This window comes from Pelodiscus sinensis, chromosome 4, assembly GCF_052426305.1.
Source record: "Pelodiscus sinensis isolate ZL-2025 chromosome 4, ASM5242630v1, whole genome shotgun sequence".
Lineage (NCBI taxonomy): Eukaryota > Metazoa > Chordata > Testudines > Trionychidae > Pelodiscus > Pelodiscus sinensis.
This window is the reverse complement of record NC_143055.1, coordinates 98,826,887-98,854,289: the sequence shown is the minus strand read 5'-3', so window position 1 is coordinate 98,854,289 and position 27,403 is coordinate 98,826,887. Positions and strand designations below refer to the sequence as shown.

At 43.5% G+C, this 27,403-nt stretch overlaps 1 protein-coding gene across 4 annotated transcripts; it reads right to left on the bottom strand.

Moving 5' to 3' along the window:
* Positions 1-89: 89 nt before the first annotated feature.
* LOC102462116 (uncharacterized) lies at positions 90-27,362 on the bottom strand. Of its 4 annotated transcripts, XM_075929847.2 has the most exons (6): positions 27,172-27,310; positions 24,300-24,455; positions 22,459-22,587; positions 22,240-22,377; positions 11,937-11,978; positions 90-448 (listed from the first exon to the last, which is right to left on the bottom strand). In XM_075929847.2, exons 1-6 carry the CDS (start codon positions 27,172-27,174, stop codon positions 428-430), a joined length of 489 nt encoding a protein of 162 aa, XP_075785962.1. In that variant the 5' UTR covers positions 27,175-27,310; the 3' UTR covers positions 90-427. The 4 variants fall into 4 exon arrangements, with proteins under 4 accessions (XP_075785962.1, XP_075785963.1, XP_006125666.1 ...); XM_075929848.2 differs by lacking the exons at positions 90-448; positions 11,937-11,978; positions 27,172-27,310 and adding exons at positions 16,852-19,065; positions 27,346-27,362; XM_006125604.5 differs by lacking the exons at positions 90-448; positions 11,937-11,978 and adding an exon at positions 16,852-19,065.
* Positions 27,363-27,403: the final 41 nt, after the last annotated feature.

The following is a 27,403-nucleotide window of genomic DNA, read 5'->3' as shown; positions in this document are numbered from 1 at the left end:
TTATCACAAGCAAAGGAATAAGGTAATCTTGCAAGCAGGAGATACCCTTATTTGTTTGGAGAAACAAAAACATATTTTTTTTATAAAAAAAAATCTTTTATTCCTTTCATCATAGTCATTTCTGCAGAAATACAGTCAGAAATTTCTGTGTAGGAGTATGGATTTCTGGTAACAAGGCCACCTACACAAATCCTCTGCAGGAAGTAGGAAGCCTATAAAACTTCACTGACTAAGGACCCAATTTTGCAAAATACTAAGTACCCTCTACACCTGCTTAACTCAAAAACTTATCAGGATTGGCCCATCCTAAATCTTGACTTGGTAAATTGCAAAGCTGCATACATTTGTGCTTCTTAGTAAGATTCCAATATCTGCACAACATCTTCTCACTCCACCCGAATGAATAGGATCTTATTTCATACATCTATTAACAGTTGCTGCCAATGTACTGGAAAGACAAAAGAAATAATTTGTATTTAATGGTTTTATTTTCCCCCTAGAAGCTGTTTCATTTCTGGGGAATGTTCCATTAATACTTGATAGGAAAATATTTCTCAATTCACACCTTCTCTTCAAATTTTAATTTTACAATTGGGACTGAATTACTAGAAAATCTTACTGTAAGTAGTACCCGAGAAAGCACTTGGCTGTTGCAGCAATCTAGTGCAACACATACAAAGATGAAGATTTAATAAAGAACATTTTACCTGCTACACATCAATTTTAATAAGCAATGTTGTTCAAAACCGTCAGCAATTTTGATAAATGCTCAGCTCAGTGGTTGTATGAAGGCGGAAGGAAAAAAAAGTTACCACGGAAAGCATATATTGAACTGAAAGATTTGACTACCATTTTACTGCTAAAGAACTGCACATATCCAGAAAATATTGTCAGTTGTAGACTGTATCTTGTCTGCTTTGGTTTCAAAAACAGTTTTATATTCAAAATGTATGTTAATCAAAACTAGAATGTACCCAATGTTAAAGGGACATTGTCAATAGGAAAAATATCACTTCTGAATATTGTACTTATAATTATTGTATTTACAAGAATACCTTAGAGTGCAATAACTGAAAAGTTATTGGACTAAGGTCTTTCAGTTTGTTTACTTTCTTCATTTGGCAGAACTGTGTTCATAGTCTCTTTCTATTCCTTGAATGACTAATTAACTATGGAAAAACAAACCAATTGAACAAAGCCTTAGAGATATCCACTGAAGAGGAGAAATGCACTCAATTTTTGTTCATTAAATTTAAATTAATTGCACAATATATTAAATATGCTATTCAATGTGGATCTTATAAGAACTTGGGTTTTTTATTAGGTTGTTTTAAAAATCTAATTTGTTAGTATCCCTTTTAAAATGAATGCAAAACAAAACAAAACAATTTCACTATTTGCATCTTTTGACTGGTACAAATGCATCCACAATTGGAGGTTAGTTACACCAATTTGGTTAAATTAATACAAAAACCTTGCAATACTTCAAAGAATCATAGAAGGTAGTTGAAGCCTTTTCAGGTAGTTGAAGGCTGCTGTCAAATCCCCCACCCCTCTGTCTTCCTTTCTGAAAACTAAATAAGCCCAGCTCCCGCAGCTTCTACATATAAGTTCGCAGTTCACAGTTTTCGTATTTTTTTCCAAAAATCCCCACAGTGTAGATATAGCCTTGGTGTAGATAAAATTCCTATAAATTGGGTACACAACTTTTTGAAAGACTATACTCAAATAGTAGTTATCAATGGTTCACTGTCACACTGGAAGAGTATGTCTGTGTGATCCCTACAGGGCAGTCTTGGATCTGGTATTCGTCAGTATTTTCATTAATGACCTAGTAGTGGAGTGGAATATGTGCTTATAAAGTTTGCAGATGACATCAAGCTGGACGAATGATGCCAGCACTTTGGAAGAGGGGATTTCAAAGTGATCTTGACAAATTAGACTTGATCTACCACCATCAGGATGAAATTCAATAAAGATAAATGCAAAGTATTACACTTAGGGTATGTCTACACTGCGCGTCTCTCCTGAAATAGCTACCCCACGTCTACACAAGCTGCCCGTTATTTCAAAATATTTTTCAAAATAAGGGACGGGCTGTTTCACCATCCCAGTAAGCCTCGTTGCAAGAGGGATAAGGAATGGCTTGAAATAGAGCATTATTTCAAAATCTGGTGCTGTGTAGATGCACCAAATATCAAAAAGTTGTGAGGTTAGGGTGCTGTGTAGATGCATCCTTAGAAGGGAAAATCAAATGCACAACTATACAATGGACAATAACTATGTAGGTGTAGTACTGCTGAAAAGAGTCTTGAGGTTATAGTGGATCACAGATGAATGCAGTTGCAAAATAAGCTAATATGTTTGGCAGTATTTAACAGGAATGTGGTGTGTTAGACATGGGAGGTAACTGTCCCTCTCTACCTGGCACTGGTGAGGTCTCAATGGGAACAGTTCTGGATGCCACACTTTAAGAAAGATGGGGACACATTGGAGAGAGTCCAGAGGAGAGTAACACAAATGATACAAGGTCTAGAAAAGCTCACAATGAGGCAAGGTTAAAAATGGACATATTTAGTCCTGAGAAACGATGACCGAGGAGGAACTTGATAATATTCAATATTATGAGCTTTTATAAAGAGGATAGTGATCAGCTGCTCTCCATGTCCACTGAAAGTAAGCCAAGAAGTAATGGACTTAATCAGTAGTAAGGGGGGTTAAATATGAGGAAAAATCTTTCTAAATCTAAGGCTAGTTAAGTTTTGGAATAGGCTGTCAAGGTACGTTGTAGAATCCCCATTATTGGAAGATTTTAAGAACAGGTTGGACAAATACCTTTCTGAATGGTCACCTGCCTAAATGCAAAAGCTGGATTTGAGGATCTCTTGAGGTTTCTTTCAGCCTTACATTTTTGTGATTCTATGACTTTCATACAATTCCTCCCTCATTTAGGATGTTGTGTGCAATAAAACTGTCTTTCCCAGAGACACCAGGAGGTAGTCTAGACCCAACACTTCAGGTGTTGCTTAAACAAAGAAAAAAATAAGTTAAAAATGGTTGTTTAAATGTTTACAGAAGTCAGTGAAAACTCTTTGTTTGGATTGAAACATGCCAATGTAGAGTTTAAAGTCAGCTTTATTAGATGTGTCCTAGTTTTTTGCCTTGGTTTCAATAACCATGATATTTAGGTCAGGAGCTTCGTCAGCTAATAATTGAGAAAGTGAAATCTTCATTCATTTGCTTAAGCACCTGAAAAACTGCTAGCTTTTTAGTCTTTTATGTAGACCTTTTCCTCTCTTCAACTTTCCAATGTAATTCTGAAAGATTTAAGAGAGAGATCATTACTCTGAATTTATGGATGAGGAAATCCCAGCAAAGAGAGGTGAAGAGGAAAAGTTCCATATAAAAGACTAAAAATGTAGACATTTTTTCTGGTGCTTAGGCAAATAAAGGGAAGATTTCTCCAGTATTAGCTGACAAATCAGAAGCACTGATGGAAGATAATTAGGGACATTCTTTTACGAAAGCATGTTTTGTTTACCAAGGAAGACTATATTCTTAACTAATAGTTTTTAAAATGAGGATTTGTTTTATTAACCACACTTGCTTTGTCAGTAACAAAGCTGTGCAATGGGGCTCTCTGCACAGGAAGTCTATGTCTAGACTGGCACGATTTTCCACAAATGCTTTTAACGGAAAAGTTTTTCCGTTAAAAGCATTTGCGGAAAAGAGCGTCTAGATTGGCACGGACGCTTTTCTGCAAAAGCATTTTTTGCAGAAAAGCATCCGTGCCAATCTAGACACAGTTTTGCGCAAGAAAGCCCCGATAACCATTTTCGCCATCAGGGTTTTTTTGTGCAAAACAGTGTTTAGCTGTCTACACTGGCCCTCTTGCGCAAAAACATTTCGGAAAAGGGCTTTTGCCCGAACGGGAACGTCAAAGCATTTGCGCATGAAGCACTGATTTCGGACAGTAGAATGTCAGTGCTTTTACGCAAAATCAAGCAGCCAGTATAGATAGCTGGCAAGTTTTTGCGCAAAAGCAGCCACTTTTGCAGAAAAACTTGCCAGTCTAGACACAGCCAGTCTCTCAATTTGTAGAGCTGCTCTATGGTTCTAAAATATCTAAAAGGGTGTCACAAGGAGGAAGGAGAAAATTTGTTCCTCTTGGTTTCTGAGGACAGGACAAGGAGTAATGGGCTTAAAGTGCAGCAAGGGAGGTTTAGATTGGACATTAGGAAAAAATTCCTAACTGTCAGGGTGGTCAAATATTGGAATAAATTGCCAAGGGAGGTGGTGGAATCTCCCTCTCTGGAGATATTTAAGAACAGGTTAGATAGACATCTGTCAGGGATGGTGTAGACGGTATAGTCTTAATATTTCAGAACTAAATTTATGAGTATCTTCAAATGTATATGCCACTAGCATAATTAGGAGTTTCCTCATTTTTCATATGCAAATAGCTTTGTTTGCACAAGTCAGGGGGAAAAAGTATTAACTGCATGTGCAACTATTAAATTTGTACCCAGAATTTCACACATTTACAGGCTGGTTTTGGAAAATTTAATCCCTGCAGTCTTAACTCACCAGTGACAACCTTGTTCAATTTTCTCCTGGGTACTTAATTCAGCGGTTCAGTACCTAATAACTAACGACTGATTGTAATGTTCTCAGTTGGAAATGTGTAAGAAAATTGTAATCTCTTTATCTGTTCTCTTATTTCAAAGCTCAGCCAAGTAATCTACTTGTTCAAGCTAATTAATTTAAGTCTACTTTCACTAGGCATTAAAAGCCACTGGGGAGAGAAAGTAGCTTCGCTCCTCTTTAACAGCAGTAACCCGGATGCCCTCTAGTGAGACTGTCAAGTTCTTTTTACTATCAATTCTTTATCCTCTTACAGAAATAAAGGGTTGCATGTGTACATCACTCCTTTAATATGAAAACTTGGGAACAAGTCTTCCAACTGAACTTGTGGATCTCCAGTGATTTCAGAGAACCCATTGCGGAAATGAGTGAACAAAAATAAGGTATTACTGTTCAAAGGTGAAAGTAGGGCAGTGAGCCACATCAGTAAGAAAGGAGGGGGGGAGGGGGGGATCACTGAAGTTGGAGGTGTGCGCTCCCAGCCAGGCTCCCAGCCTGTCCTGCTGGCCCTGTGCCATGATGGCTGGAAGCAGCAGGTACATGGGTGCTGTGGGTCAGAGGTAGGGAACCATTTTTGGGTTGGGTGGTGCTGACCCACCGAAAAATCAGGCGAGGCTGCACACAAGTGAAAAGCAACAAACAAAACCAAAACAAACCCTCATTGATGTGTCCCCCCAACTGAGAGGAGAGACACTTCTGATATTCCCCTCATACATCAAAGCCTTGGGGGGTCCCAGGCTAGATTTTGTACGGGAGGACAGTGGGGGGTGGGGAGCACCAGCAGCGGTGCCCCAGTATTGGGGGGTAGAGCCCCAAGCCTCACCGGTCAGACCAAGGCAAGCTGAGCGCTGCATCTGGCCCCAGGCCTTAGGTTCTTTCTACACCCCTGCTGTAGGTGGAGATGCATGCTTCTGGTGGGGCTCTGAGCCAGTCCTGCCGGCCCCTCCCTGTGCTAGCTAGATGCAATACAGGCATGTGTGCTCCCTGCATCATGAGGCCCCTGGAGAGACGGGGAAGGGAGCAGCAAAAGGTCTTTCCATGTTATCACTGTTGCCTGCATGCAGCACCCCCAGAGCCATAGCTCCTTTTTTCCACAAACAGGAGCTGCATGGGGCCTGGGATCCAGTAGCCAGCTGACACTCAATAGCCCCAGCCCTCACTGTCCTCAACACATACATACACCAGTCCTCTGCCTGGACTCCTGTATCTCCCCACTCCCCAGACTGTTGCCCTGAGCCACCCCCAAACTCACCAACTCCTTGCCCTGACTCCTGCACCCCTACACACCTCAAACCCCTACCCCGAGTAGCTTTTACATTGGGAGGATTTGAGGGGGGTGGAATATAAGCAAAAATATATTAATCACGCCAGTATGTTTGCAAAGATTGAGAACCGCATTAGTTGATTAGGAAATTACCCCATTATCTTTGCTTTAGTCATGGAACAACTTCATTCAAGACAGGGATTAAAGAAAATATATTTGACTTTTTTTTCCATTTCTTCATCCACCTCAGTGATGGAGAATTGTCTAATTATCAAATGGCAGCAGTTAATTAAACATTTTACTATTTCTAACCTTGAACACAGTCAGTTGCAGAAGCCAATATCAAAATTTACCTATTGACATTAAACAAGGAGGCTGCCTGACAGCAGGCAATGAATTGTACTCATGTTTCAAATATCATTATATAAAGTGGTTTCACTAGGCAGACAGAGGGATAGCAGTAGTTTATTCTCTCTCCGTACTACATGGCATACCTGCAATGTCCTAAATAGAACTTGCTTCCACAATTCTAACATCACAGAGCCCTGCCTGTGTAAGGGTATGTCTACACTACAGCACTAATTTGAACTAACTTAATTCGAACTAAGCTAATTCGAATTAGCGCATCTAGACTTAAAAACTAATTCAAATTAGCGTTTTGCTAATTCGAACTAGCGCGTCCACACTGATTGGACGCTGGGTCGCATTTAAGGGCAGCTGAAACTGGTTCCGGCAGAGCATCAGGTCAGTAGTTGCTTTGTGTGGCTGCTGTCTGAGGCTCGCGCTTAAAGGGACCTTCCTGGACAGCCGGTTCTCAGCTTTTCCGCTTGCTTCCTTATCTCGCAGAGGGACAGCAAAGTGTTTTTCTCTCCACCTGCCTGTGTCGGTGCTTCCCATTGGGGCCGCCGCCGCAGTTGGCAACATGGAGCCAGAACTCACCCTGGGCATGCTGCTCCAGTTTTTGGACGTGTTGCTGCAAGCCTGCCTGCAATGGGTGGAGGCTGCCTTGCACCACCTGGTGCACATCCACCCCATGCCTCTCCCCCTGGCCTCCTCGGGGGCTGTGGAGGAGCAGCAGCAGCGCCTAGATGCCAGCGTGCCCCGCCACATCTGGCGTCTGGACACCAGCAGCGACTGGTGGGACCGTATCGTCCTGGAGCGCTGGGGAGACAGACAATGGACCCAGAACTTCAGGATGAAGAAGGACACCTTCCTGGAGCTCTGCGAGTGGCTCGCCCCTGCTCTGCGGCGATGGGACACTCGCATCAGGCCCGCCATCCCCCTCCAGAAGCGTGTGGCCATCGCCCTATGGAAGCTCTCCACACCAGACAGCTACCGATCCATCAGGAACCAGTGCGGCGTGGGGAGATCCACCATAGGAGCGGTGCTTATGCAGGTATGGCACTCACTGGCCACTGGGCCGGAGGGAGGGGGGCTTCAAGGAGGGAATGGGCCGCCCCAGGGAAAACCGGGGGGGGGAGGCGAAAGTGCCCCACACTGGAGGGTTCAATCTGTCCTGGCCGTACTACACGCCGCCCACAGGGGTTGCTTCTCGGGGTGGGGCGCGGGGCAGTGCCAGGGAACGAACACTCCCAGCCATCCGGGCGCCCCAGTGATTCGCAGTTTGCTGTGTCCCTCTGAAGGTGGTCAAGGCCATCAACCGGGTGCTGCTCCTCAGGGTGGTCCACCTCGCCGACCCGGATGCCGTCATCTTGGGGTTCGGCGCCCTCGGCTTCCCCAACTGCAGGGGGGGCCATCGACGGGACGCACATCCCCATCCGTGCCCCAGAACACCAGGCCTCCCAGTACATCAAAAGGAAAGGGTACTTCTCTGTGCTCCTGCAGACCGTGTGTGACCACCAGTTCACAGACATTAATGTGGGCTGGTCCGGCAAGGCACACAACGCCAGGGTGTTCCGCAACTCCTCCGTGTGCCAGAGGCTGCAGGCCGGGACCTTCTTCCCCGACCGCCACATCAGAGTCGGGGACATGGACAAGCCCGTGTACCGGGTGGGGGATGCGGCCTACCCCCTACAGCCCTGGCTGATGAAGCCGTACATGGGGCACCTCAACCTCTCCCGCCAGGCCTTCAATGCTAGGCTCACCAGGGCCCACATTGTGGTCAACGGGGCCTTCGGACGCCTGAAAGCCAGATTTAGGTGCCTCCTTACCCGCCTTGACCTTGCCGAACACAATATCCCTCCCGTGGTGGCAGCATGTTGTATGCTGCACAATTTCTGTGAGTGGAAGCGGGAGGCTTTCCTGCCAGCCTGGATGGCTGAGGTTGACTGCATGGCTGGCCAGTATGCGCAGCCCCGCACCGCTGTTGTCCGGGAAGCCCAGCGGGAGGCCGTCTGGATCCGGGAAGCCCTGCGGGAGAGCTTCCAGGTGGAGGAGGAGGACTGAACTCTCCCTGCATGCCCCACTGGGGCCTTCTTCCACCCTTCCCCTCCTTCCCCTTTCACCTCCCTAACCCCCCTTCCTAATGTCAAATAAAGACACCTGTTTTGCCAACAAAAAATCTCTTTTTATTTCACAGAACTGGGGTGGGGGGAGGGTGAAACCTGCGAGGAGAGAGCTGGAAAGGGGTAGAAGGGTCCCTGGGCTCCGTCTCCCCTCCACACCCCGCATACACATAAGGGGAGCATGATAGCACTCACATGTGGAGCCCTCCCCGGCCTCGGACGACACAGGGGTTGTGCTCTGTGGGGTGCCTCAGGGGGTCCTGGGCAGGCTCCCTGCAGGCTCCTGGCTCTCAGCATCCTCGTCCTCCTCCGTGTCCAGGACGCGTCCCTCTGCCCCGGGGGTCGATCACCACCCGGGAGGCATGGACAGCGTGAGCCCCCAGGATGCGGTCCAGGGCCTCAAAGTGGGGGCAGGCCTCCGGGTTGGCCCCTGGCTGGGAGGCTCTGGAGTAGGATTGCTGCAGGTCATTGACCTTGCAGCGGACCTGCTCCCGGGTCCACATGTGGCCTCTGGTGGCCAGGCTGTCAGCCATGCAGCTGTAGACGGCCGCGTTCCTGTGGCTAGTGCAGAGATCGTGGACGTTGGAGGTTTCCCCCCAAACCTCGATGAGGTCCACGATCTCCGCACTAGACCAGGCGGGTGCCCACCTCTTGCGGCCATGGGCAGGCTCCTGGGAGCCGCCAGCCTGGTCCTGGGAAGAGGCGGAGGGCTGGGTGGCAGCGGGTGGCTGGCTCATGCCATGCCAGGTGCAGGGACTGCTGGCTGGGTGCTGGCAGGCTTGCAACTGGCACAAGCACTGTAGCCAGACCGTGGCCCTTTGAAGGCTCCGGGGCCGGGAGGGGGGCAGAAGAGTTTCCCTGGCTTCCCAGAGTGGCCACCAGGGAAAGCTGGGGAGGGCTAGCCTCCAACTAGTTCGAATTAAGTGGCTACATAGCCCTTAATTCGAACTAGGCGTTAATCCTTGTAGAATGAGGTTTACCTAGTTCGAATTAAGCGCTCCGCTAGTTCAAATTAAGTTCAAACTAGTAGTTTGCATGTGTAGCGCCTATCAAAGTTAATTCGAACTAACGGCTGTTAGTTCGAATTAACTTTGTAGTGTAGACATACCCTAAGCGACAAGCAAATGCTCATTGAGTAGTCTAGCAGGAACTCTACTAGTCATTACTACCCCCCCTTGCTGCTTCTATCAGAGAAAGGCAGCAAGGGGGGAGCAGGATATGGTGCTGGGGGGGGCTGGCTTAAAAGCCGGTCCCCCCAGCACCCTCTCCACGGTGCTAAGGGCAGTGGGGAAACAGCACAAGCGGGGATTGAATGTTTGTGCCAGTGCCAACTGCTGTGCCTCTCCCTTTGAAATGTACAAGAGTCATCTGTGGCTCTTGTACATTTCAAAGGAAGAGGCACAGAGGGGAACCCCTGTCAGTGGGGACTGCTTTGGTCCTCACTAGCGCGAGTTCCCATTGCCTCTCTCCCTTTGAAATGTACAGAAGCCACAGGCAGCTCTTCTACATTTCAAAGGAAAAGAGGCAGCGGGATATCAAACACCCCCCTTGACTACTCAATTAGCTGATTAATTGAAATTTAACATCCCTAAGTTGAACTAGAGCAACTGCTAGTGATAAACTACAGAAGGGCCCCCATGTTCTTTAGGTAAGTCAATAGGAGACAACATGCTCATAAAATATATACTAGCAGATTTACCCGGTGTTCAGGTCCTTAACTCAGGGGTTATTTTTTAATAAATGGAAAATGTGGATGATTTATTTAAATTATTGTATTTGTGAAAAATAGAGCATTTTATGAAGTTAATATTTATTTTCACTTTCTTTGAAAAGAGATTGTTAAAATGTATCCATTTAATTTTTTTAGACATTTTTTAAAATCAGGAATTCCACGAAATGTATTTTTTCTTCATCCCTATAAACACTTATCATTTGCCACGTTTTAACAAAAAACAGCGTATAGTCAATTTGGTTTCCAATAATACTGTATTCTAATTTTTACACTGTAAGCATCAGTTTAGCTCTGCCAAAACAGAGCATTATTCCAAATTTCTCTATTTTATCTCTTTTCCGTAAGGTTTCTTGAGAAGTAACCCTATTCTGGGTTCATCCTATTTTTCTGGCTCATCTTGGTTCAGTCTCTTTCAACTAGGGATGTTAGTGTGTAGTCATTTACATGAATAACCAATAAACCCAGGCTTATTGGTTAATCCGAACAACTACTCACACTCCCCCCTTGCTGCCTCTGATTTAATAGAGGAAGCAAGGGGGGTGGGAGCTGGTGCCTGTGGGGAACTGGCTTTTAAGCTAGTTCCCTGTGCATGCTAACTGCCGTGAGCTACCTCCCCTAGTCCCTGTCTCCCACGGAGGCAGTAGCACAGGGGGAGGCAGATGGGAGCCAGTGCTCAGGGGGAGCTGACATAAAAGCCAGCTCTCCCTGATTATCAGCTCCTATGGAACTGCCTGTCCTCCACACTGCTGCCTCGGATAGAGAAGCAGCAGCACAGGTTGGGGAGGTGGTATATGCAGGGAGTCGGCTTTAAAGTTGAGTTGGCTCCCTGTGTGTAGCAGCTCCATGGTGCCACCTGTCCATTCCCCCAATGCTGCTGACTTTGTTCATCATCATTGTGTGGAGAGCGTTAAATTAATTTGAAAAGGGAGCAGGACTTTACTGAAGAGTTGGATGTTGGGGGCAGGAAGAGACCAGGCAAATTATAACAGTCATAGGAGCAACAAGAGCCAGCATCCCATGCTCCCTTCTTCAGGGTGCAGGAGGTGTGGGTTGCTGGCTGTGGGAGTGAGGGATTAGAGTGCAGGAGGGGGCATGGAGCGCTGGGTACAGGAGGACGCTGGGGGTTGATGTGTGGTCTCCTGGCCGGCAATACTTATCACCAGTGGTTCCTGGTTAGCAGCACTGAGGCTGACCCCCTGCCTGCCCCAGCCTTCTGTCACTCCTGGAAGGGGCCAACATGCCTCTGTGGTTCTGGGGCTGGGAGGTAGGGGGAACATGGCTCCATGCACTAAGCCTCTGTGCTGGCACCACCTGCTCAGTTCCCATGGGCCACAGTTTCCCCATTTCCCCCTCCTGTGCTCCCCTTCTACACACACTGGCGGCTTCTGGGAACAGGGCAGGTAAGGAGCCTGCTAATTGTGATTGACTGGAAAATGCACCAGGATTGACCAGTTGATCACGATCAACCGGTTGGTGGCCACTGGTGTAAATTCTCTATTTAGTGCAAAAGGAGATCTTATAACTGAAAAAATCATGAAAAATGAGGTGTTTAGTGCCTGGTTTGCTCCAGTCTTCACTAAAAACATTAACGGTAACCTCACTCAACACAATCTTAACCACAAGGGGGACCAAAAGCCAAAATAGGAGAAAAACAGGTTAAAGAATATTTAGATACATTAAATGTATTAAAGTCATGAAAGCCTAATGAAATTCATCCTAGAATATTTGAAGAACTCACTGAACCAATTTTGGAACTACAAGCAGTTTTCTCTGAGAACTCCTTGAGGCTAGATGAGGTACCAGAAGACTGGAGAAGAAAAACATAACTTACCTTCAAAAAGAGGAAGGGAAAATAAAGCGCAGAAGACCTAACCTGGAAAGCAATTGGAACAAATTATTAAACAAACAATGTGTAAGTACCTGGAAGATCATAGGGTTATCAAGAATAACCATACTAGATTTCTCAAGAACTAACCCTGCCAAACTAATTTAGTTTCCTTCTCTGATAGGTTTATTGACCTGGTGGATATGGAGGAGGCAGTAAATGTGATATCTTGATTTTAGTAAAGCTTTTGACATAGTCCCACATGACTTTATTATAAGCAAATGAGGGAAATATTGTTTAGAAGAAATTACTACAAGGTGGGTGCACAATAGGTTGAATGTCCATATTCAGAGTAGTTATCAATGGTTTGCTGGCACTGGAAGAGTGTATCTATTGGGATCCAGCCAGGGTCAGTTTGGGTTATGGTACTATTGAATAGTGTTACTGACTTGGATAATGCAATTTAAGTATGTTTATAAGATGCCACTAAGTTGGGTGGGATGGCAAACAATTTGGAGGTCAGGCGTCTTTGTTGGTGGTGGTTGAAAGTTCTCTGCTGTAGGTAGGGAGAATATCGGGGCAATTGGTAGGGGTGATAGTGATATTGCCTCCTTCTGGTTGCTGGGGTATGTATACTGAGGGAACACAGTGTGGCACCGGAGTCCTTCATATTATGTATCTGTGATGGACAGGCGTACTGGTGAGCATTTGGTGACTAAAGGGTAAAACTCAGGTAGCTAGGGGGTGCCAGGAGCCAGGAAAGCTAATGGGAAAAGATGTTGAAATTTGAATGGGAAGATACACCTGCCTGCTATTTTTCTTTGTGGGAGTTTTAACCCAGGAGTTGGGGGAACAAATGTATTGAACCAAGCAAAACTACCATGCTTACAAGGAATACTGGGCATGGAAATGAACTGGACCTTGAAGCATAGATAGTAAGTAGATAGGAAAATGTCTGTTTAGTTGTGATCAGGTTATTTTCTTTGTTTTGTTGTTTGGTTAAACTTCTCTGTGCTAAGCTCATATGCCTTCCCCTTCCCCTGTATTTTTAAGCTGGATCCCAGAGAAACAATCTCTCTGTTTCAATTTGCTCTTTTCTCAGTTGCACTATAACGTCTAGCAACCAAGTATGCTTTACCAAGTATATTTTTTTTGTTTTGTTAATAAAAATCTCCTTTTTTAAGACTATGATTTAATTCTTGTGTCCTGGAAAGTAATAGGAGGCCTGTGTATGCATGCCTAAGACTAAGGGTGTGTCTAGACTACCTAGTTTTGTCGACAAAAGTGGACTTTTGTCGACAAAACAATACCAGCGTCTACACTACCGCGGAGTTCTGTCGACATAACGTCGACAGAACTCAGCGGTTTTGTCGACGCTGGTATACCTCGTTTTACGAGGCATAACACTTTCTGTCGACAGAACTCTGTCGACAGAAGGTGTTATTGCCTGTAACACTGCGTCCAGACTACGGAGTTCTGTCGACAAAGCGGCTTGCTTTGTCGACAGAACTCCATGTGTCTGGACGCAAATTGTCGACGGAAGTTTTGTCGACAGTATCTGTCGACAAAACTTCCGTCGACAAAACGCGGTAGTCTAGACGTACCCTAAGAGGTCAGCTGTCAGAGCCTGCAGTTTGTTTTCTCTTTTTTTTCTTGAAGCTCTCTTGGGGGTGGGGGGGGGGGGGGAGGGAAGAGCTTGGGGGTACCCCTCTGGAAGAAGTGCAAGTACTTTTTTCCTGGGTCCAATTCACTTGATGGTGACAGTGTATCTCCTAATGCCAGGGAATCTGTGACCTTGGGGAGTTTTTAAAGCAGAAACCTATAGAGGCAAGGTATTTTTTATGGTCTCTTGAGAGCCCCCACCTTCTGCACTCAGAATGCCAGAGTGGGAATGGTGGCCCCATTCCTCCCATCCATCAAAACATCACTTCATTGGTTTTTCCCGCAAACAGTTTTTCCCCATAGAAGGGATGATCTTCCACTGTAGATAGTGTGTCTCTTGGGAACATGGTAGGAATAAACCAAGAGGTTCTGTACATCACCGCCACAGTTGCAGTAGATCTTACTGTGGTATCCACTACATTGAGGGCTGTCCACAAGGTCATGTGGGGAATAATCTGGCCTTCTCAGACTCTAGCTTTAAACAGTGGCCTTTTGGCCTTGGATATGTCCTCCACAAAGTTCATGAGTTTTACATGGTTCCTGTGGTCGTATTTGGCCAAGAACACAGAACAGTTCAAAATTCTGAACTGCAAGGCATAGACTTTACATCCAAATACAACTAACCTTTTACTATCCTTGTCACTAGGGGTCAGTTGGAAGAATTGCTGCCTACTGCACTGATGTGCTGCTTCGAACACCAAGGAATTTGGAGTTGGATGGTTGAATAAGAATTCTGACCCTCTGGATGGTATGTAGTAAGTACTTCCTATCAGCCCCTCTTACAAGTAGAGGGTTTGGAGGCCAGGGTCTGTCAGACTGTCTTAGCAAGGTCTAAGATGGTGGGGTTGATGGGAAGTGCTATCTTGGAGGAGTGGGAGGCTTGCAAAATGTCCATACGTTCATGTTGTGTTTTGGATATTTCCTCCAATGCTCTGCTGCAACCCACTTAAAAAGATCCTGGAAAAGGGAGAAGTAGTCAGCCAAGCATGGAGAGCTAACAGGGACATCTTCCAAAGAAGAATAAACTTAAACTGAAAAACTGGTCTGAATTCAACAAGATGAAATTCAATAAAAACAAGTTGCAAGAATTTCACTTAGGAAGGAAAAATCAAATTCACAACTACAAAATGGGCAGTGAAAAGTGGTGCTTCTAAAAAGAACCTGGGGTCACAGAAGATCACAAACTGAAATATAAGTAAAAATTATGATGCAATTGAAAAAAAAGGCTATCATCCTGGGGTCTATTAACAACAATGTCATATGTAATACATGGGAGGTAATTGTCTCACTATACAGGCAGTCCCCGACTTATGTCGGATCCGCAGTTACGAACGGGGCTCCCCCGGAGGACACAGACTGCGGGACCTCGCGGTCCTGCCGCCCGTGTACTCCGGGGCTTTCTCCGCGTCTCCCTGGTCTGCAGACCAGGAAGACGCAGAGCAAAGCCGCGGGGGGGGGGGGGGGGGGGCCGGGCAGCGAGGCAGCCCAGGCGCGCCTGGGCTGCTCCGCTGCCGGCTTCCCCGGGGCTTTGCAAAGCCGCGGGGGGGCTCGGACAGTGGGACTGGGAGCAAAGCCGCGGAGACTGGGAGCAAAGCCGCGGAGGACCCAGGTGGCGGGACCGCGGTGCGTCTCGGTCCGCCGCCCGCGTCTTCCTGGTCTGCTGGGGGGGGGGGGGGGGGGGCGCACCCAGCAGACTAGGCTTTTCTCCAGACGCCTGTGGCAGAGCAGCTGGGGCGCTGCCGGTTGGTCCCGGCAGAGCAGCAGCGGCTGAATCTGGACGCCAGTTCCGACTTACATACAGATTCAACTTAAGAACAAACCTACAGTCCCTATCTTGTACGTAACCCTGGGAGTGCCTGTACTCAGCACTGGTGAAGCCTCATTTGGAGTACTGTGTCCAATTCTAGGCTCCACATTTAAGGAAAGATGGGGACAAACTGGAGAGAGGCCAGACAAAAATTACAAAAGTTTTAGAAACCTGACCTACGAAGAAAGGTTCAAAAATGGACTTCTTTGTCTTTGAGAAAACACAACTGAGGTGAGAAATGACAATCTGCAAATATTTTAAGGGCCACTATAAAGAGGACAGTGATTACTTGTTGCACATGTTCTACTGCAACAAAAGATCTGAACTAGGCTTTCAAGATGATTGTGTAATCCCCATCATTAGTGATTTTAAGAACAGGCTAGATGAACACCTGTTAGGGAAGGTGCAGGTTTGCTTAGTCCTGCCACAGCACAGAAGCTTCAACTTGACTTCTTGAGGTTTATTCCATGAGGGCATGTCTAGACTACAACCCTCTTTCAAAAGAGGCATGTAAATTAGACAGATTGAAATTGCAAATGAAGCCGGGATTTTAATTTTCCGCACTTAATTTGCATAATGGCAGCCGGGCATTCTTTCGAAAAAGGGCTATTCGAAAGTGAAACCACTGTCTAGACACAGTTCTTTCGGGAAAAAAAAACCCTTTTTCGAAAGATCCTGTACTAATTTTTTTAGGAGTACAGGATCTTTCGAGAAAGGGTTTTTTTTTCCCCGAAAGAACCACGTCTAGACGGTGGTTTCCTTTCGAAAAGCCCTTTTTCGAAAGAACATGCAGCCACCATTATGCAAATTAAACGCGGGAAATTCAAATCCCGGCTTCATTTGCAATTTCAATCTGTCTAATTTACATGCCTCTTTTGAAAGAGGGATGTAATTTAGAGGGTTCCTGATTGTTAAAATTCACTAGAAGTAAGATGTACTCCAATTCAAAAACTGTCCAAAACTCCAGATTGAAGAGATTAATTAAACAAATCCATGACTCTGGCCAAGCTACGATGGAAGATTTCAGCATGAATAGGCAAATCTATGTATGTTTTTCCTACTTCAAAATCAATCTGTTTAACGGTGAGTGATGTAATTATGGCAGGAAGCAACTAAATGCATCACAGGTAAACAAGAGTCATTACCCTTTTCCTGTTGCAGCATTAAAAAACTGTACAGTCATTCTAACAAGCTCTGGGATTCCCCACAGTTGTCTAGAGGCTGAAATTTCCCTTTCTGAATAGAATTGCTTAGTGTAAGAAACTTTTAATCAGCATGCCAGGGGGGAAAAAAGTTTTGACAGGACATTTAGAGGCTATGCATTTCTCTTTTGGAATGTGTTATAAAATATAGAGCTAATTAATTTGTCCAAAATCGCTATACACACAAAGCCAACAACTAAGTAATATTCAGATAGCACATTCAATTTCATTAATAATCCCACAAGTAGTATACTTGCAAAATCATTTTATTTCATTTCATACAAAGTGGAAACATCTATTTTTAAAAAAGCTTAGAGTACTACAGATCACTTCAACTGCAGTAGAAAAAAGTTAACATTGACTTAATAAATAAATGTTTTAGTTCATATGGACTCTATTCAATACATAGGGCTTTCCATAGATTTGAGGCCAGCTATATAAGAGCTAAGTGTGACCTATCCAAAGAGATAAATACACAGCCCGAAGCTAGAATGATAACAAAACAGATCAGCTCTCCATCTGCAAGTCAAGAGTTCACATATAAATTATCACTTCCCATTTCCTTAGCTGGAACTAGCTAACCCCTGCTGGGGCCTCACAACTGAAAAGCAATTGCAATTTTTCAGCTCAGCGTTATATAAACCCCATTTGGAAGATGCAATCAAGAAAGACATTGTTTAGGTTTCATGGCCTCCTTACAACTTTTATTTGGTTGTCTAGTAGTCAATCAAGGATAATTATCTGGGGATTATATACTTAGATGACAAATTAAGCACCACTGATACATGCTTGTGTGCAGAAAGCAAACACAGAGAAGTCAGTTAGGTGAAATTGGCACTATCTAGACAATCTCAAGAAAATTAGAGTACTCTTATCAAATACAAATTAAAAAGCAACTCTCATATGCACAGACCCTCCAGACATGAATTTGGGGTGAATAGACCTTAATCTACTTGTTCTTGACATCTATGTAGTATAACAAATTAATTTATTACATTTACCTTGGGGCACACAATCTGGCCTCTCAGTGGTACCTACATGTGAATTTCACTCCAAATACTTAAAAGACTAGAAGAAAGTCAGTAATGCTTTAGAAATCAGTACCAAGGAACAAGACAATAATTACATATACTACAACTTAGATAATCCAAACAAAGTGGGAAACACCAACTTCAGAGAAACTAGATTTCAGACAATCAAGGGATTGCAAAATGAAACAATATCTACAGATAGCAAGGCATATAGTATAACAGAACTTATATTGTACATGGCTATTTGCTACTACACATACCTGCCACAAAGTCCCAACACAACTAGCCACAAAAAGGAACAGTGTTTCATAAAGAAACAATAAATATGGATATACAACCGATTTTAGATTCCTTAATGGCAATAAACATGGTAGTAGACCTGAAAACCTTACAAAAATAAAAATGTTAGCCTTGTGCCTTTGTTTCTTTAGGAAGTATAAACTCAACCTGTAATTAATTGTAACGTATTAAAAATATCAAGAACGCCAACTCTGGTCATCCCTAGATTTGCTGGAGAACATGTTTATTATGTGTTCACATATCTTAAATGAAGGGGCCTAGGTGTTGTTTCCAATAATACAGGTTGAACCTCTGTTAACCAGGACTCCCTGGTCTGATGCTGGACCATGGATGTTCCAGGACCGGAGAGTCCCAGTGGAAAGCTGGCAGATAGGCTCTCCGCAGCTGAGCTTTCCACAGCTGTGCTGCCTGCTGTGCCACTAGGTACAACCCAGTGGAGCTGTCTGGTGCGTCCAGGAGCCCAGCAAGCCACAGCAGGGTGCCAGGTTCAGCCAGGAGCTGGGCGCACAGGGAGTTGGGCTGCCTAATTTAGTAGGAAAAGGGGGAGGGGACTGGCAGGGCAGTGGGGCTAGACGGGGCAGCCAGGAGGCTGGCAGCTGATCCAGGGCTGGGGGGACCAGTAGCAGGGGAGCCAGAAATTACCTCAACTGGTCCGGCAAAATCCCTCATACGCAATTGGTCAGATCCTGAGGGTTCCAGACCAGGGAGGTTCAACCTGTATCCTTTCTCCAAATTGTTAGTCACTGAACTTTACATATATTTAAAAACAAAAACAAAAAAACTGAGTAATAGTTTGACTAACTCTCTCTCAGCTTTCACTCCTAGGATGTCTCATTTCACTAGTTCTTCTGTTACCCGCAGTCTTCCTGACTATACAGACCCTGCATTTTTATCATAAAAAAATAAAATAAATACTATCCAAAAAAAGAAAACAAACAAAATATATACTCCCTTCATATGTTATGAAGCTTCAAGTAAAGCTGCAGGCCAACATTTTTTTTAAAATCTTTTAAAACCACCATAAGAGAAGGCAATAGCAAACATTAATATAGGCTGGTCTTCTTCATAATTCTCAAAAACTCTTGCTCATTTACTTCTCCATCTCCATCTCGATCAGCTTCATCAATCATTTCCTGTAAAGAACATTTCAGACTAACAACTAGACTGAATCACAAGATCTTTTCATATACTTTAAAGTATATGTATAAATAGCAAACAAGTTTATACCATGAAATATTTAATTATGCATCTAGATATGGAACATATGCTTTGGATCTAATGCCATATGCCTCAGATAGGACTCACTAGGAATTTAGCCTGTGTTTGGCTGGCAAAACAAAAGGTGTTGTTACCCCTGTAAGAGCTGCCTCTGCAACTGAAAGTAGAGGACAAAGGTGGGAAATTTTACCCGGATAGAGCAAGGATGAACAGGAAACGTTTGGACTAGGTGAGGGGGATTGCTCTTCCAGGTGAGTGGAGGTGGGATGGGGAATATTTATACCCCAGATAGTGCCAGACAAGCCAGCTCACTGGGTTTGGGGGGCAGGAGCTATTGAAACAAGTGAAACAACAAATTTAGCCACAGAGCTCGGGGGTGGGGATTTGCTATTTTGGGGGACTGGGGTTGCCTGGGACTTGTAAATATCCCACTGACCTCAATAGAAAAGCTTTACGCAACTGTTATAGGCTAACAATTGTTACAAAAGCTGCAGGCTTCCCTTGGTGAGAAGGCTGGCAGATATCATTCCAGCCAACCAGTAGAATGGGCTCAGATTTGGCATGTGGGAATAATGTAACTAGTGGTGAAACCAGCAATGGGGTAGAGTCATTAACCATTGCTGCTTGTGTTTCCTTCTGATTTTATCCTTTTGGGTTTCTATTGTGAGGGTCAGTTTTATTTGGACAAAGTGTTACCTAGGGAATGTACAAGCTTGCGCTCAGCATTTGAAATGTTCAGCATGATGCTATGCTAAGCAGTGGTATCAGAATCTGGTTCACAGTGGATTGTACATTACTTACATAACTTCTTGGTTGCAGGAAGGATGGATTTTGAGAAATGGGATAGCCTGCTGGCTGCATGCCTAGCCCTGGCTGGTGAATTGGGCAGATGAAAAAAAGAGGGGCCTCTAATAAGTTGATCAAGTTGGACACGGAGGCTGGTATATCTAATTCCCCCAGAATAAATGGGGAGAAATTTTGCAATTGATAATTAGGCCTAGAGTGGTCAAGAAGATCACACTGCAGAAGCTGCAGTCTATTATTAGGCATCTTAACTTTTTATGCTGAATTGTGACCCCGTGGTAAGCATTTTGCATCGGTCAGCTGTCACCATGGGAATGTCAAGGCTAAACAATTTTATAGGCATTAATGAAGAGATGAAGGAGAATTTGAGTTCTTTTTAAAGGGAGGAATAGATGATAGAAGCATAGATCAAGATGTGCTTAGATCAGGGGGTTCTTAACCTTTTTACCTTCACACCTCCCCTGAAAGTGAACTTCATGTTCACACACCCCTGGAAGCCATTTTGTGCACAGCCTAGCCCTGCGCCCTCACCTGACAGGAAGCTAAGGGTAGTGGCTAGGACTATAAGAACTCTGCTAGGGAGCTCAGTCATGGCCCAGCCTCTGAGAGAGACAGAAGCCTATCCAGAGCTCCTGTCTGATGAGGCTGAGACCTTACCCGGGCCTCCCACAGCTGCCTTCCCTTAGGCCAGTGAAGGCTTTCCTGAGAAATTTTCTGGGAGGCACCTCACATCTCTCCTGGGGAGGTGCACCTCACTGGTTAAGAACCCCTGGCTTAGATGCACTGGGAGGGAATAGGTTTTGGGGTATTTTACTGAGGCAGGTGGTTTCTGAGAAGTGGCACCTGGTGTTATACAAAAATGCATAGTAAATTATGTAAGCTTCCTGGAATTCCTTCCCATTTTAGTGGAAGTGACTATTTGGAAAACAAATTTTTCAGACAAAAGAGTATGTTTTGGGAATGACAATATAGCGGTAGTACATATTAGTAAGCACTTGTTCTCCAGATTGCCCAGGGTTATAAGGATGACTAGAGCATTCATAATGCACTGGTTCAACTTTAACATCTGTTTTTCTGCCAAACATGTGCCAATGATTCATGATGGAGCTGACAATGTATTGTCTTCATTTCAAGTGGATGGATTTTGAGACCTGGTACCAGAAGCCAATCAGGAAACCAACAAGGTACCAGTGGCCCCCTGGGACCTTGTCATATCATGGCTCTTGGGGTTGTATACAGATTGGTTGAACCATTACCATGCAGGGCTTATGTCAGAAGCTTTAATGATTTTGTGTAATTTCAGAGGAGGGATGGCCTCGCTGTGATTTGGCTTATTTCAGAGGACCACATACTTAGAAAAATAACAATTTTTGGCAACTCAGAGACTGACATTATTTACCAGCTCCAGTTGCCTATTGGGCCTTACATTTCCTAGCAGGATAAGGTGTACCCAGATCCTTGTACTAGAATTTGGAGATTCTTAATAAGTGATCTCAAGATACAGGTCCTAGGTAGGATTCTTAGTGTCACATCAGATGTTAGGGGCCACTATGATTCAAACAATTGGATGTTGGCGTTTAAATGGATACAGAACATATGTGATACCCTGGTAAAGAACCAGTACTAGTTTACTGTTTCCAGTTTGGGGATTATATTAATAGGCCAAGTGAGGAGTGGTATGGCTTTGCAGGTCTGACAGTCCATGCTGCAAGCACAGATGGTCTGCTGGGTGATCTGGCGGTTCACAGGTGAGCACAGGGGGTGAAGCAATCCTGAGCAGATTATTTTAGTCTGATATCAGAGAAGGAATTAGTAAATTTAGAGAACGGGGAGAGGGAAAGCTATCAAGATAATCCCTGATGGCACCTTTAATGATATCTGCTGCAAGGTGTTCATTATGAAAAGCACATGGTTATCAGATAAAATGGATTAGAAGGGAATTTAGAAGAAATTTGGGAAGTGGGAGTTTAAGGAACCTAACATCTGGAATAGCAGGGAGCTAATCCCCCTTCCTTTTCAGCCACTTTAAGCATTATACAAGAGGCTGGATGGAGAAGGGCTTGATGGCAAGCCTCCCACATAAGTGGAAACAATTAAGATGATAATAATGACCTGCACTGTGTGATTTATTGCATACTCCCAGATACTTTTGGTGAATAAAGTTATGGCCTAATTAAAACATATCTATTGCCTCCTGTCTCTCAGAATGGCTTGACAACTGTGCCTGTGAGAGCTGAAGGACAGGCCCAAAGTTTTAGGAAATTATTAGTAAAATCAGAATTTACCTGCAATTCTTCATCTGTTAAATTCTCTCCTAGCTCCTTGGCAACTCTCTTTAAATTTTTGAAAGAAATCTTTCCTGTCCCATCATCATCAAATAATCTGAATGCTTTCAAGATTTCTTCTTTTGAATCTTTCTCGCTCTAAAATGAGAAATCAAGAAAAAATATAAACCCATTGTTTAAATATCCACATTTGATTTTTCAGGCTAAGTAGATGATTACCATTTTTTGTGTCATCATAGCCAAAAAGACTTCAAAGTCAATGGTACCATTTCCTTCTTTGTCAATATCTGCTATCATTTTTTTAATTTCTTCTTTCTTTGGCTCAAAGCCTAGAGCACGCATTGCAACCTGCAACAAAGAGCAATACAATTAAGATATACAAGATGCACCTAGAATTTTATACCTGTACCATTTGCTTCACGCAGTGTTTCAGTTCCTATCCTCAAACTACAACTATAATTTAATGCATGTAAATTGCAAAGAAATTTGTATCTACATTTGTCATCCTTTTAATCAGTAAATAGTAACATTACATGGAGACAGCATTTTTCTGTTGAAGTTAAGAGTATTCTTTTGTAATTTTAACACTTACTACTTTGACAAACAACATAAGTTTCTTAAATTACATATTGATTTTAAGATATATTATAGATAAATGGAATTGTTGAACTGGGACTTCAGCAAAGGGCAGATCAGAGACTTGATACTACTCCTATTGAACTGCACAGCAAAATTCCACTGATGTCAAAGGAAGCAGGAACAGGCGTCAAATTATAAAATATAATAACTGTTCTACTTGATATATACACAATTAAAATGAATCTCTGTTCCTAGCTCTAGACACTTTTAATATTTAAAAAAACCAACAACCCAGATATGTAACAACCATTAGGTATTTAAAGTACTTTAAAATCAGTCAGTATGACATTCAAACCTAAAATCCTTATCCTATATGGGACAAAAAAATATATACAAAATATAACTTTACAAGTGTGTCATTTACACTGTCACAGATGGGGCTAGCATGAAGGGTTTTTTTTAAGGTAAATTTTGTATCTGCAGTTTCTCAGCACCTTAGAACTATGCTTTTCTGCTCCTAAAAAAATTTATATAGCATCATCAGCGAGCTAGGAGCCTGAAGCAAATTTAATTTAGAAAGATTAGATGCAATTTTATAAATACTTGATTGAAGTGGATTTTGACTATAAACACTCATTCTTTCTGAGGTTTCAGTAAAGAAAATAATTAGAGCTATTTGGACTCTGACAGAATGCTTTTCCTTCCAAAAATGCCAATTAACTAAAAGTTACAGAGTCTGTGGGAAAGTGTTGCCTCTAATGAAAATTTTCGGAATGTAAATTGGAAAAAAACATTTCCATAAGATTGAAATATACTACTGAAACCTTTTCCAAACAAAGCATTTCTAAATTTCCATTTTGAGATGATTTTCTCTTATAATCCAAAATATAAGATTAATGTTGATACTGGAATGAAATATTTGTTTTGTCAAAATGAAATGAAATATTTGAATCAAGCAAAAATTCATCATCTAGATTTCTGATCAAGGGAAATTGCTTTTTCAGCTTCCTTTCTATTTCAGAATGAAAGAAGTTTCAGAGTCATGAAACTCCTCCCCCAAATGAAAATACAGTTTCTAAACAGCTCTAGAAATAATGCAGTATATCACATGCATTTGTGATTTTATCTAAGAGATATACTGCAAATTCCTGCTATATTAAGAGCGGTTAAGTTCTTCCATTGGTTCTAGATTTTTTTAAAAAGTATCCATATATTAGATCAGTCAGACTGTGCTGACAAGGGTAGTGTTTAAAGTCACTGAAATCAACAGGAGATGGAAATACTCAGCACATCTGAAAATATAGCCTGAGATTTCTCCAGTTGGGCACCCGAACAATACTTTACATTTGGAAAATTTAGTGCTCAAACAAGCCATTTCATATATTACTTGTGACTGACAATGCCAATCTACAACTGAGTGTGGACACTGGTAAACAGAGCAAGTGAATAACTATAACTTTAAAAATAAACAAAGTTAACACCTTCAGTTCTTTTACATCAATGCTTCCAGATCCATCAGTATCAAATAAATCAAAAGCTTCTCTGATCTCCTGCTTTTGTTCTTCAGTTAGTTCTGGTTTCAATCCACTTTTTTTCCTCTGGACAGCACCCAAGCCAGCTTTTCTGTAGTTAGATGCCTTCAATAAATGGACGAAAGACAAAAGTTAATAAAGACCCATTTCTAAAAAACAAACAAAAAATATCCAACAATAGCAGAAGAAAGAGAGTACATCTGTTCCTGCAACCAGTAGATGCTGTAACATTTCTGGCAGTACTCAGAATCCTTTTACAGAGACTATCAGGAACCACCCCAAAGAGAAAGTGTTGCGCTTTAGGAAGCATGAGATAAACACATTAGCTAGATGTTTTTGCCAGAATAAACAATTAAATAATTGACAGTGTTTATGCGAACTGTCATCTTTCTGTGCTAATGTTAGCATACCATGTAAATGACCGGGTGTGTGAGAATGTTTATATTTCTCGACTACCAACTCAGTTTATTTGCATATAGCACAGCACTAATTTAACTTTCAAAACATGAACAGAATCTATCTTCACAACCATAATAACTAATGATATAAGCTTTGACTCTGAGCATGACTCAAGAGTACCTCAATACTTGTGTTCAGCACAGAAATAGGAATGCTTATTCTGGGATTATCTGGGGTTCTCTCTCATCCCTGGTTAAATTAGAGCTGCCTCTGAGCTGCTGTAACTTGTATTCTGTTTTCACTGGCACCCTGGGTCACAGAAACTAGAAAATGGCCAGAGTATAGTCCCCAGCTCTAATAGGGTATGTTTACATAGCAAAATTATTTCAGGATACCAGAAATATCCTGAAATAGCTACCCCATGTCTCTTGAACATGTTCATTAATTCAAAATATAGCAGGTGCGCTATTTTGCCATCCCTGTAAACCTCATTCCATGAGTAAGGGATGATTTGAAAAAGTGCTTTATTTCAAAATTTGGCACTGTGTAGACAAGCTATTTTGAAATAAGCTACGCAATTTGCATATCTCTTTTTCAGTTTTGGGTGCTACGTAGATTCACCCATACAGATTTAAGTCACTGGCAGTCAGATAGAGATGAAATGGGGGCTGGCCATGTAAGAGCCACTTAGGCAGGATGTATTCCCAATCCATTTCTATCTCTTTTACACTGCCAGAACAATTTAAAGGGGACACAATGTAATGAAGAACTGAATTTCTTCTTCCTCCCTTTTTTAAATTTAAAGCCTAGAATCTGAAGTACAATTCTGCAACAAAAATGGCAAATTCCACAGCATCTCTGAGCACAAGAGGCTTCAGACTGCCTTCAGTTCTGATTCCTGAGTCTTCCTTAGTTCACATAAGGATGTATTATTCAAAAGTTCAAACATTATTGGCTAGAAAAATAAATAAAAAATTATTACAAGAGAAGTTTAATTTTGCACTTAGTAGGAAAAGTTTCCTACTAAACACTAGAAACATTAAGCCCTGGCCTAATTTTTGTGTGTGTTGGAATGCCCCTAAAGTAAGTAACATTTTTTACATTCTATTTTGGGTTGAAATTTTATTTTTCATGTGACTTGTGTATGCCAGGTTGGCTTAGGAACTCCAGCAAATATCTCTCACTTTTCTTTATTAACACATCTGCTCCAGATTTTTAATATTTATAATGTTCTTAGATATATCAGTTAAAAATAGAGGGACTCAGAGGGAGCCTCTATGATTGAAAAGGAAGGCTAAGTAGCTAGACAGCAGGGGTCCAAACCTACTGTCTTTCATATAAAAAATTGTTTCAATAAATCTATTCAAGTGTACACTGTGCATTATCCTTTCTGCATGCACAATTCAAATTTTAACACTGTACAAATTTCTGTGCACATATTTCATTTCTTGCCCACACAATTGCTGCGTATATATTGACAGCCAGCCACCAGAAAGGCTAACTAATTAGAATACATTTACCCAGTGTCCATAGCACTGTGTGTGTTCCTTGCATGTGCCCACGCCAACATTCAAGCTTCAGATGTGCCACATTTGCTATTTTATCTCTATTGGACAAAACACTGTCAGCACATTAGCCTGGAAAAAAGGGATTTTTTTTCCCTGTTCTACTGGAATTAAATTTGAGTAGGTTTATTTTAGCATCCTGTACTACTAGTGCTTGTTACATTAAAAAAAAAGTGGAAAACCTGAACAAACTAGTTTTCCCATGGCCTGGGCTGTGGTTCTTCCAGGTGGCTTCTTATATCCCCTCTGGTCCCTGCTTATGTAGCTCAGAGAAATAACAGGGCTGATTCAGACAGGTGTTTACCATGGACCTCCGTCCAGGGAAGTGTGTCAGGATTAGTGGTCACATGGGGATGAGCCACTCTATCTAGGGCATGATATACAAGCAAATACAAGGCTCCCTGATTCTCAGGTGTCCCTATTACTCCAAAAAGCAGCAGCAGCAGCAAATCGACTCCTTGAATTACCAACCCCAAGAGCCCAGGCTCCTTCCTGTGCGGAAGGTCAGTGATCTGTCTACACGCAGCAGAAGGGGGGGGCTGTACCCCCTTGGCAGGATCGCCACCATTACACACAACAGCGCCAGCCCGGGCTCAGAGCCACCCCCGCCCTGTCAGAGGCGGCAGCGACAGCAGCAGCGAGAAGCAGGGGCTCGTCTGCAGCCGGGCTCGCGTGCACAGCCCGCCCTCTCCCCCCAGCGCGGCTTGTCCCATCTGGACACGCGGGACGGGCTGAGCCTCGCGGCCCAGGCCCGCGCTTGGCAGCTTGTCTCCGCCAGGCCGGCGGGAGGGCTCGCGCCACGCTCCGACGGTTGGTAGTGGTGGGGGTTAGCGGTATTCTGGGGCGCGCGCACTCACCATCCGACCTGGGTGGGGGGGGGGGGGCGTTCGGTGGGGCTGATGCGAGCCAACTCCCCCTTCCCCCGAGCTGTTCTGCCACCTGCAGCCACAGAACCGGGCTGGATAGCTTGGCCCGTCCAATGACCGGCGACAGAACCCCCCCCCCCCCCGAAGACCCGCCCACTTTCATACCCGAAGCCAGTCAGGGGCGGCGAACGCTGGGAGGTCACAGCGAACGCTCAGTTACCCG

Coding starts and splice junctions, on each gene's coding strand:
- LOC102462116 (XM_006125604.5), bottom strand. Junction 22,378..22,458: donor CTATGATGACACAAAAAATG/GTAATCATCTAC, acceptor TTCTCATTTTAG/AGCGAGAAAGATTCAAAAGA. Junction 19,066..22,239: donor TAACAGATGAAGAATTGCAG/GTAAATTCTGAT, acceptor TGTTCTTTACAG/GAAATGATTGATGAAGCTGA.